At 56.2% G+C, this 11,288-nt stretch overlaps 1 protein-coding gene across 1 annotated transcript; it reads left to right on the top strand.

Annotated features, from left to right (window-relative positions):
- Positions 1–6,652: 6,652 nt before the first annotated feature.
- LOC140711121 (uncharacterized) lies at positions 6,653–10,368 on the top strand. The gene is made up of 4 exons (XM_073014028.1): positions 6,653–6,752; positions 7,374–7,589; positions 7,840–8,325; positions 9,477–10,368. The coding sequence occupies exons 1-4, from the start codon at positions 6,653–6,655 to the stop codon at positions 9,689–9,691; spliced, it is 1,017 nt and encodes a 338-aa protein (XP_072870129.1). The 3' UTR covers positions 9,692–10,368.
- The last annotated feature ends 920 nt before the right edge of the window (positions 10,369–11,288 follow it).

The raw sequence follows: 11,288 nt of genomic DNA, 5'->3' as shown, positions 1-11,288 counted from the left end.
AACAGTCACAGAGAGGCAGAGGAGGAGGAGGAAGGATTCGATGGGCACTAAGGTCCTGGGCCGGTTCCCCTCCCTACCTCGGGAGAGACCCCTCATGTGATCCTGCCATCACTCACCCTTCCGCCTCCATCCTCCATCCTCCCACAGGGATCAGGAGGATGCCCACTGCACAGAGCTGTGATGAGCATGAACGAAAGATGGCAGGAGCTCACGCCAAGGTGCTGAGCACGGGGCCTACGGAGTGCTTCTTTCTGCTGTGGCTGACATCATCAAACAAGAGACTGACACAGCTTCTGCAGAGAATGTCACTTGCTGAGAAACTGAAACGTGTGACCTAGGAGCCTGTGAAGGTCTAAGAACAAACCAACAAACCAAACGGTTTTGTTTGTTTTTCAAACACCATAGCCTGTTTTTTCTTTTTTTTTCATGCTCTACCTTGGGTATCATTTAGTTTAATTTCAAAGTAAGTCCAATAATTACACAAAATCACAGGACTGAGCATGGAGCATTGTTTCACTTCATGTCCTCCAGCCTTTAGGACACATTAAGGAAAGACACGATTCTAGGATTCCCATTAGAAAGGCTGCCCTGAGGCACCTGCTGGGGCAGCCAAATTGCAGCTGTTGATGCTGCCCCCAAGCTGCTTGGATGAAGCAGAAGATTCCTGAGGTCTCCTCTCTTCTACCCCTTGTCCAGGAGAGAAGGTGGGGGGAGAAAGGTGAGAGAAGATAGGAAGAAGGAGAGGGGAAGGAGGGAGAGAGGAGGGGAGAGGGAAGGAGAGAGGAGGGGGGAGGGAGGGATAGGGAGAGGGAGGGAGGAGGGGCATGTTCCATCCACCAAGGCAGCTACACTGCAGAGAGAATGGAGGGTACGTTGCCTCTCAGGACAGTAAGTTCGAGCTGTTTATAATTGTTAGCGTAAACAGTGACCAGCTTAGGACAGGGCTGTCATTGGAGTTGACGTTTTATTTTCATAGTTGATATTGGGGACCTGGACCTAAAGCACCGTGCCTTGCCCTTTTGCCAGATGGGCCTATGCTTCTCTATACTTGAGTCTATTTGACTAAATACCCGACATTGACTAGGAATTATGACGTGTAGGATACCCCTTACCACAGTAACGTCAAACTCATATTCTAAATGCAATTTGTTCAGGGACTGGCTTCTAACTCTGGGTGGGAATGTTAAGCTCAGTACAGTTCAATTCAGTAAGCATTTATCAAGAAACTCCTAGACCAAGAGCTGTGTTAGACACTGGGTATGGGGTGATGGGGATACGAAGATGTGGAATTAGAACTCGAGAAGCTCAAATGCTTCCATTTAATTCCCTAATGCAATTACTAAGCTTCAACCTGATGGCTGTAATGTCTAAATTCACTTTTTCTTTATTCCAGTTCTACATAACAAAGCATAAATAATCACAGAGGAATGATTCTGTGTTGGACTATTCAGTGGACAGAGAAGAGCATTCTGACCGGCGTGAGACACTGTCTCCGTTCCCAGGGAACCCGTGAGGTGGCTGCACAGAGCACACGCGTGAAGATTCAGGAACACGAGCGTCAGGTGATAGGAGGGGCACGGAGGCAGTACCAGAAAGATGCCTGCCGAGAGGCCGCTGCAGCCAGGGTGGCCGGGAAGGTCACGGGAGTGGGCACAGGCATCTCCTTCCAGCCGCACCTGGTTTTCATGAGGACGCGTGCACGGAAGGGGATGACACCGAAATGCTGTGGCGCTGAGGGGAGGAGGGGAGGGACACAGGGCCAACGGCTGACCCCCACCCCTTCCGTCCCTGCCCCTATGAACGCTGCCAAAATCAGCCCCAACGGGGAGAAATGAGGCGGGTGAAAGAGGTGGACAGACTTGGCTTCCATGGAATTCACAGATTCCAGTCATTAAAAATCCCTTCTGAGTTTTCATCTGGAAAACTTTGCCAATGTACTTAGGGACAAGAGGCGGAAGACGAAGCCAACACAATTGGGCTCAAACTGCCACCCTTCTCCTTCTCTCTTCATCCACCACCCTCCCTGGGCCCCTGAGTGTGAGAACCAGGAGGTGCACAGCCCAAGGGTGCAGTCCCTAACCAGAGGAGGGAGCCGCACGGCGGGGCCCCCAGCACGTGGATGGCAGGATCTGTGCTATGTCAGTCCCAGGGCCCCAAGCAGAGAAGGCCTGGGGCTCCCAGCTGAAGTTTTGCTGTCTCCTCTCTCACCAAAGTCGAGAAGCACTGAGTGGGACCAAGGCCGCACCTGGCGGCTCCTCGGTGGCTGCCGATGTGGTCCTCAGGCTGCGGGTGAGACCCTCTAGGGAAGCCCAGACAGTGGCGAGAATCACAGCCACGAGTGCTCCAGTTGCCCCAAAACTCAAGCATAGCCTGAGGAAGGCAGCGCCCGCTCAGATCCCCGTGCAGGCTTGTGTGGCACACTGGTGAGGCACACAGCACCAGAACACGGCACTTTAAGTGGCTTTGTGGGGTGTAGGAACACAAAGTGTGGTCTGGAGTGGCTCAGAAGTCACTCCCACCAGCCTGTGGGACCCGGACGGCCCCTTAGGATGTGGCTGGAGTCTCTCCAGGGCGGGCTCCAAAGTCCCAAGGATGAGGTAAGCGTCGGTCTTGCTCTGAGGAAGGCCCCTGACAAGTATCCTGAACATGCAGGTACACAGCTGGCTGACTCATCTGAAGGGATCTGCTGAGCTACGAGCCAGGGACGGCTAGAGAAAACTGCGTGAACCTTTGTGACTACTCACAGGTAGGTAGCTACTGCCTGAGACCCAAAGGTAAAGAATTAACCTGAAACTGCATATTATAAAACTTATTTTTAAATGATGGCGCTTAATTGAAAAGACTCCCAAAGAATACTGCATTAGAAAGTGACAGAGTGAAACCGTGAGGCTGACCACAGGAGTCCCTGGAAATTTCACCAAATGTTGTGTCAAAACTGGGAAACAGAAGAACTGCACCTGACGAAACATTCAATTAATCACTCGAGTCCTCCCCACATACGAAGCTATGTAAAAAGTGTTCCCAGAAGGTAAAGTGAGCAGGAGGGCTGTGAACACACAAAGAGAGAGCCACTTCATCCACGGACCACAACAAGAGAAACGCTAATGAGTGCCGACGACACGCTGGAGTCCAGGGCTCTGGGCGCAGCTGGGACGGGGACATCAGGGTCCCACTGTCCAGATGGGAAACCAGGGTGGAAACACCAGGGAGCCTGTCCCAGGGTGCAGAGCTAGTGAACAGTGGTTCATACTGCGACAATCCCAGCTGCCAGGCTGTGGGGCTCCACGGGACAGAATCCTGTTGACTTCACTCTGGGGTGCGAGAGGCGGCAGCATCCCCCAAAGGCACCTGGAGAAGTGGTGTTACCCTCCATCCCCTGTCCCCGGCATTACCCTCCATGCCCCTGTCCCCGGCGTTACCCTCCATCCCCCTGTCCCTGGTGTTACCCTACATCCTCTGTCCCCAGTGTTGCTCACCATCCTCCTCACCTCCAGGCCCCTCTCCCTGTCCTCCCTCATTTTCCTGTTCAGCCAGAGCACATCACATGTCTCTTCCCTTTTCAAGAGGCTCAGCTGCACCCAGAGGCATTCCAGCCTATTCGGGATGGGGCACACACCCTGGGGAAATGCCAGCACAGGGCCGGAAGGGCCTGAGACCCTCTCAGTGTCGCCCAGGAAGGATGGAACAGCCCACGGTCAGGCTGATTGTCAGGCAGGGTGAAAACTTCTGTGTCCGAAATGTTCTTTTCTCTGGAACTGTTTGGACCATTCGTGAACGAATCAGTTAAATACCAGCAAGTGCCACTCCCACTTATTCTCTGGCTACAGTTTTCCACCCACCAGCAACCACACTCCTAGGAATTATCCCTAACGCAGAATCAGCGCCTTGTGCCTTTAGGAAAACCTCTTTCTCTCCAGCTTTGTCCTCCTTCCACAAAAGGTGCCTCTGACTGCCTCACTCGCCGTACCAGGATTTCACTTGGCTACGGAGGAAAATCTGCGTGGGGCTCAGAGGTGGGTGGTCCTTGCATGGGCAGCAGGTCTGTGACATCCTCCGAGGAGCCTGGCCCAGGCCTGCCTCACACGCCAGGACTCTGCCTTCTGGCCCTCGGGCCCCCGAAGCTGCTTTCCTTCCTGGTGTCATGCCCCAGACAAGAAGGCCGGACAAGGGCCCAGGGCTGCTGTGGGTCGGGAAAGCCTCCTGACACCTCCCACTCCAGGACCCCCCATCAGCATCCCAGCATCTGGACCTGTGTCACCAGCCGCTCTGCCGTGCAAGAGAATTGGATTTTCAGCTGGGTGTGCTGCTTCCCTAAACAAAGTAGGGTGTTGTTACTGAGGAAAAAGGAAAAAATTGGCATCTTCTTGGCAACCCCGCGACATCCAGCCACCGGTTCTCACCACCCCAGAGATGTCCATCCAGGGCAGATAGTGTCTTCAACCAAGCGCCACTGACCCAGAAGTGCAGTAATTAGTACACTTTCACCAGAATCACCCACTCCTTCACCTTTACACCCAAGAAAAACATGTTTGCCAGGCAAATTAGATGTCTAGGAGGTGTAAGGAAACCCCAAGCCTGCTTTAAGCCTCAGACTTTTGAGACCGTTGAGGGCTGTGCGCACAAGAGCAAGGCTGCACCCGAAAGCTCTGCTCCTACCGGACGTCATGGACAGACCACACGGCTCAGCCACATGGACCCTTCCAGGACTTCACGAGAGGGACCTCCGTGGTACATGCAATGATGTGCACTTCGTTCAGCCTCGAACAGACCACGCCCTCGTTACAGGGTCGGTGGTCCACCTCCTGCCATCAGCCCCCCGCCTCACCGAGGGTCTGTGTCTGCATCTGAAATAACTTTGCTGTTTTACCTGGGTACCAAAATGCGGCATCGCGATGTTTAAAGGTCTTTAAATATCAACACTCCGGGTGCAGTCCTTGTCACTTTAATGCGGTCACTCGATGCAGGCCTCACTCACAACTCTGAGGTAGCTCATACCTTCCCTACCTAACCAAGGAAGAAACGAAGGCGTGGAAGGTGCAGCTCATAAGGAGCAGATTAGGATTCAAACCAGTGAACTTCGTCACATGCTGACCTACCTCTCAGGCTGAGATAACGTTGAAAATTAACCAGGTAGAACAGCGTTCCATAAATTAGCTGGAAATGGTCCTTGTGGATGGGCCTGTGGTTACTCCCTGAAGAACAAGACCATTCGCCCAAAAATCCACCTGTGTCACACTCAAATGTTTACATATACAATTATTTTAAAAATAACCCAATCAAGCATGTTCACAGCCATTTAGAGCCATATAGATTGTCTGCTTCACTGACAATCAACCCAAGACCTCTGTCGGCAAAGGCCACGGTGCCAGGTCCAGAGAAGGCGGGACAGAGACACAAGCAGACACAAGCAGGAACCTCTCCATTCCTGGGAGCCTCGCTCTGATCGGTCCGTGAGGACACGGTACAGACCGCGGGGCACAGGCAGACGGCAGGCCAGGAGAAGGGGCTGCATTGCCGGGAGGCAGTGCTTTGAGCTCTAATGGATGGAACACTGCTAACCAGTGAAGGTGGAGAGAGGGCACCCGTCTGAGAGCATGTAGAGGCAGCAAAGCACAGCCAGCCTCGGGGAACCAGAAGCCACAGGGACATCAGGTTGGGTGCTGCTGTCTGCCGGCCACCAGCTGGGGGACTGTACTGGGCCTGGAGGGACATCCCTGACACTCCCCACCAGATGCCAGGGGCACCCCCAGCCCCAGGTGAGAACCATGGATCCCATGGCGAATGAGGCCAGCCTGTGGGAAGTGGGGCTGGGACAGCTCTGTACAGCTTAATAGGAAAGTTGGGTTCTATTTTGTGGGGTTTTGGTCACGTTGATGGCTAGTCAGGGCTGTCCATCAGGAAGTGATGTGAGGACAGACTAGAGAAGGGGCTGCCAAGACCAGCGGAGCATTCGCTGTCTGGGTCCAAGGAAAAGGAAATAAAGGCTGGCGATGTGACAGTGGGGGGGAGCACAGAGCAAAGGAACTGGTGGAGACACAGGGGTGGCCCCACACAGGGCTTTGAGCAGCTACCCGGGGGTCGTCCTATTAATTCTCCTCATGGCCCCAAGAGGCGGCTGTGAAGATCCATCTCCTGAGGACAGAACTGCTCCAGAGCCACACAGCGAGGATCCACAGAACCAAGATCCGGGCCAGCTCCAAAGCGGGTGAACTTGTCCCCTCAGCCATGGTCCTAAGACACGGATCAGAGCCCCCTGGACACACAGACACAGGAACTGCAGGAAGGGGAAACGGATGCCCTGGACCAGTGGCGGGACCCAGGGTTTCAGCCCTCCAGGGCCACTGGGACCAGTCACTGCACAGGTGGACACACGATGCTTTAACCCGCGCTGTGGGAAGGAGCCCACACTCTCAGGGTGGAGACCGCAGCTTGATCGGGCCGGCCTCCCTGCTGGGCACAGCCTGAGCTGCCCCAACCTGTACCGAGGTGCCCCAACGTTGGGGTGCTCAGAGCCACTCAGCTGAGATCGTGGTGCTTTCTGTAACCACCCTCGTTTCTTTATGGTATAGATCTGGACTCCATCATTTGCAATGTGTGGGGTTCTAGGAAAAGGCTGGCCAGCCAGGGAAGTGTCCTGGGCTCTGTCCCAGTGATGACGAACTTGGCTGCCCACAAGGGCAGCCTGTTCACCACAGTGACCCCCGGGGACCACGCCTGCACCCACCTTGCTGAAGATAATTCACTTCTCATCCGTGAAAGAATAAAGCTAGACTAACTCAATTTCACACTCACTTCCAACTTTAGCAACTTGTGTTAGGAAATCAAAGACAAGGACTCTGACCATGTCACAAACCCAGGAAGCAAAACCCGAGACTAACGGAATGATGCCACCTTCGCAGTTCCGAGCTCTACTAGTTGTTTTTCTTTTCTGGTCTGTTTTTCTCTTTTGGTTTAAATTGTCTCTGTTTCTCCCTCTCTGTGTCTCTCTCCTGGTTGCTCTGTCTCTCTGTGTCTCTTTTTAAGACTCTGTGTGTCTCTGTTTCTCTCTTCCCCTCATCTTTCTCTATCTTTCTATGTCTCTCTGTGTCTCTGCTTCTCTGACTTTTTCTGTCTCTCTCTCTGTCTCTCTCACTCTCCCTCTCTTTCCCTCTCTCTCTCTGTGTGTTTGTGTGTGTGTGTGTGTGTGTGTGTGTGTCTCACTCTCTTGGTTTCTCACTCTCACTCTCCATCTCGCAGCTCTCTTTGGTTTCACTATGCAAGCTGACTCTCCCCACCTTATAATACAGTGGGATTAGCAGGAACCGAGTGGACGCCACAGCCCCCGTGGGCCCGGGAAATCGCAGCTTCGTCATAGCTAAGCCCGCCGCGCTCAGTTTTTCCCACCACCTGGAGGATCTACTCTCCGTTCGTCCTTCCCGACCTCAGACTACAGAGAATACCTGGGGGCGAAGGTCGAGGAAGCCGCGCCCAGAGGCTCCCAGCGCAGCCCCAGGAGGAATCCTGCCGGCAACTAGAAGCTGTGCGCGCAGCGGGGCTCTGCGCCAACAACCGCCGGAGCGGCCGGGCCTGCTGCGAACTTCCGCATCCAGGTGGGGTCTCCACGCCCCAATTCCACCCCGCCCCGCCATCGGCGCTCCCCGCAAGTGCAGGGCTTCCCCCCGCCCAGACGTTCGCGCCCACTCAAGGTCTCCCTCACCCGGCCCGGGAGATGCTCCCCGCGTTCTATCCCGCCCCACCCTGGCGCGCCCCCCAAACGATGTGACCCCCGCCCCCCTGTGGTCTCCCCTCCCCCGGACGCTTTCCCTGCCCCCACCTGTGGCACTCCGGGCATCTCTGAAGTCCCCAACCAGAGCCTTCCAGCCCACCCGCGAGTCTCGAGCACCAGAGACGCGGCCCCACCCGCAGGGACCCCGCCTACCTGTGGCGCTATCCCCACGTCTGCGGCCCACCTCACCGCTAGCACGGCCCCCACCTACGACGACCCCGGCGTAGGTGCTCCTGCCCACTCCCGCACCCCGCCCGCACCTGCCCCTTTCCCTGCACCTAGCCACGCCCCCGCTCCCGCAGCCCCTCCCGTGCGCTCGGGCCCCGCCCGTCACCGCCCATTGGCCCTGGGGCGGGGCGGGGCAGCAGTTCCGACTCCCGCGGGCGCGGGCAGGGTCCACATTGCCTACTGCGCACCGGGACTAGCGGCTCCTCTCGACCTCCTCGCCATGGACACTGACGACTCCCAGGCCCCTAAGGGCTCCTTGCGGAAGTTCCTGGAGCACCTCTCCGGGGCCGGCAAGGCAGTCGGAGTGCTGACCAGAGGCGAGGATGCTCAAGGTGCGCACCTCCCTCCCGGCGGCGAGGGAGGGGCGGACGGAGCCGAGGAGAAAAAGGCGAAGGGGATTTGGGGGATGGGGCAGAAGAGGGGGGAAGCGACGGGAGGACGCGGGGAAAGGTGGAGGAGCGATGGGAAGAACCAGGGAGAAGAGCGGGGAAGCGATGGGGAGAACTGGGGAGAAGCCCGTGCCCGGCAGCGGCAGGGGTACCTGCGGGGCGGCATGAGCCAGCAAGGCAGCCCCCGGGTCCTTGCCGGGTGGGGCGGAGGAGGAAGGGACATGGCGGTAGGAACCTCCATCCGGAAGATAGTGAGCTTTCCACCCCCTCCGGTTTATGTTTTAAATTGAGCCTGACAGAGGGGGTCGCCTGGAGGACCCTCGGGAGTCGTTCTGCCTCTGAGCTGTAGGACCCGGCCGGGCTTCCCCTCCGAAGCGTGGGTACAGCGCGATCACTTCCTAAGTGGCCCCCCGCCCTTCAACTCCGCCCCACGCCGCCCCCCAGCATGTCGAGGAAGAAACGGCCGGGTCCCCACGCGCCTCCTGTCGCCTCGTGCCCCGCGCGGCGTGGGCGGGGTCCTGGCTGCTGCAATGCCGGACGCGGAAGGAGTGCTCTGGGTTCCCGCCTGGCGTCTCCGAGGCGGTCCGGCAGCCCCTCGCGTTTCCGCTGGGAGATTTTAAAAATGGGTTTCCTGCGCTCGCATGTGCTGTTGCCTTTCGGCTCGTGAGAAAACCGAAAACTAAAATGGGTCCCAGGCCCTCCCCGCAGACCTCCGCGGACGAGAAGGACCAGGAAGCGGGGACTCCGGGACGTCAGCGGCGCCGCGGCGCGGGCTCTGGGTTTCCCCTGCCCTGCAATGTGGAAGCGGCTCTCCAGGAGGGACCCGAGTCTGGGTCCACGACGCGGGCGCGCCAGGAGGACATTTAACATTGAAGAGCCGGAGGTGGTAGAGACTGCGCGCCCCAGGCCCCGGGTGCACGTGAGGGCGCCGGTGCCCGGACGGTGGAGCGCCCCAGGCCGCGCAGCCCCTGGCGGGTAGATCGGCGCTTCCCAGGCGAACGCCACCTGGGAGCCTTAGTGATAGCGCGGGCTGGAGACGCGACGCGCCCGGGGCTGGGTTTTGATTTTTATTTTCCCGGTTCCTCCTGCCGCAGATGCGTGGAAAGGCGCGGATGGCGGATTTCCTCCCGTTTCGGGACCGCGCACTGCACAAGGATGGAGCGGGAATGGGCCCCCGCCCTCGGTCCCGGTGACCTTCCCTTCGCCCTTGAGCGCTCGGGGCGGCACGGGTGCTGCATGTTGGGGCGCTGTCAGCGCCGCCCCGCCCGCCGCGAGCGCCTACGTGATGCCCGGCCCGTCGTCTCCATGAGCCCTGGCCCTGACATCCGTACGCCGCGCGCTCCCCGAGCCAGCAGCGCAGCCTCCCTAGGCCCAGCGCCCCCCTCCCCGCGGGACACCCCGGTGGCAGCGCCAGGCCCCGCCCGGCAGCCCGCCCCCCAGCGCCCGGGGAAGTGCTCTGGCGTTAGCGTTCTAGTTAAAGGACCCCAGCATCAGCGTTCCTCCTGCAGGGTTGGGTTCTCAGAGAAAGAAAAGGTGATGCAGCAGAGGATGGGATTGGAGAAATTAGGAGAGTGAAGTGGAAATAGCCTGGCCAGCGTGACTTAAACCGGCCGGGAGATGTGCGAGTACGAATGGAGCCGCCTTGGGGTCCTAATAGGACCCAGAGTGGCTTCTCAGTCAAAGGCCTTCAAAAGCAGAGGGAGCACCTGGAGTGACCTTACCTGGGCCGCGAAAGACAAGAAACCTTTGGTACGGGAAGAGGAACTGACCTCTGGAAGCCACCAGGGCAGGTGGAAGGTCAGGGTTTCAAGGTGATTTTGGAATTTAAGTGCTGTGGGTCCTGCACAGTGGCTCATGCTTGTCATGCGAGTGCTTTCGGAGGCTGAGGCAGGAGGGTCGCTTGAGCCCAGGAGTTCCAGAGCAGCCTGGACCACATAATGAGACTCTGTGTCTACAAAAAATAAAAAAGAAAGAAAAACACATTAAGATGCTGTATGTATTGGAAAGTATTTATGGGTCATTCTTTTGAGCTCCATGTCCAAAAGCTTGCTAAAATGCTTGGGAGTTTGTGTACAGGTACGTGAAATTAGGATACATTGGCAGAATCTCCGTGTTCTCTGTTGCCCTGGTTTTGCCACCTGGGAGGAGTTACACATATTGGAGGTTAGTAAGTCCACGCCTCTTCTCTTCTGGGGAAAAAGGTACTTTGGAAACCAGTATTATGTGGGAACGTGGCTTGGTTGGTACAGCCTCGGGTTAATGGGAGACAGCTGCTCACAGCTCTGCAGATGGCATCAAATACGGTGGCCTTGAGCCCACGTGGGTCACACCTGGGCTGTCCCTGGGAAAGCCCGCCATGGCGGGTCGCCTGGGCTTTCTTTCCCTGGCAGAGCCGAAGTCAAAATTTTTTTGTAAACTCTGTAAAGAGCTTTACCCTTCCGAGGTATGATCTTGAACCTGTTGGAGCATTTGGACCCATTTCTTTTAAGGAAGTTCACCTCCAGATGTGCTTAGAGGGCCTGGTCTTAGCTGCCACAGATTTACAAATCCTTTAAGTAAGTTATTCCTCGAGAATTTATCTGTTGTGCCCCCATTCTTTTTGCCATTTTATTCTGATTCTATATTAGTACTTGATTTTCCCTGACATAGAAGACTATTGCCTGTAGCTGGAGGTCAGAGAACACATTCACATTCAAGTATCAATTTCAGGGGAATTATCTGTCAGATGTGAAATTATGGTACAATTCAATATATTAAAATGACCATAGCTACCATTTGTTGAAAATATTTTGTATACTAGGAGCTTTACAATTCTTATCTCCAAGCCTAGATACATGGTCCCAAGAGAGGCATGCCCTCATTTTGGAAGTGGGGAGAAAGACTCACAAAGAAAAATAACTTAGGTA

Source organism: Chlorocebus sabaeus, unplaced genomic scaffold, assembly GCF_047675955.1.
Source record: "Chlorocebus sabaeus isolate Y175 unplaced genomic scaffold, mChlSab1.0.hap1 unalloc_scaffold_159, whole genome shotgun sequence".
NCBI lineage: Eukaryota > Metazoa > Chordata > Mammalia > Primates > Cercopithecidae > Chlorocebus > Chlorocebus sabaeus.
This window is presented reverse-complemented; position numbering and strand designations above follow the sequence as displayed.

What these genes read in the sequence shown, in the direction of transcription:
- LOC140711121 (XM_073014028.1), top strand. Translation starts at nt 6,653, where the DNA reads ATGACGAACTTGGCTGCCCACAAGGGCAGCCTGTTCACCACAGTGACC. An exon ending in CTGCGAACTTCCGCATCCAG is followed by an intron (nt 7,590 to 7,839) that starts GTGGGGTCTCCA and finishes GCATCTCTGAAG; the next exon opens with TCCCCAACCAGAGCCTTCCA. An exon ending in CAGAGGCGAGGATGCTCAAG is followed by an intron (nt 8,326 to 9,476) that starts GTGCGCACCTCC and finishes CTCCTGCCGCAG; the next exon opens with ATGCGTGGAAAGGCGCGGAT.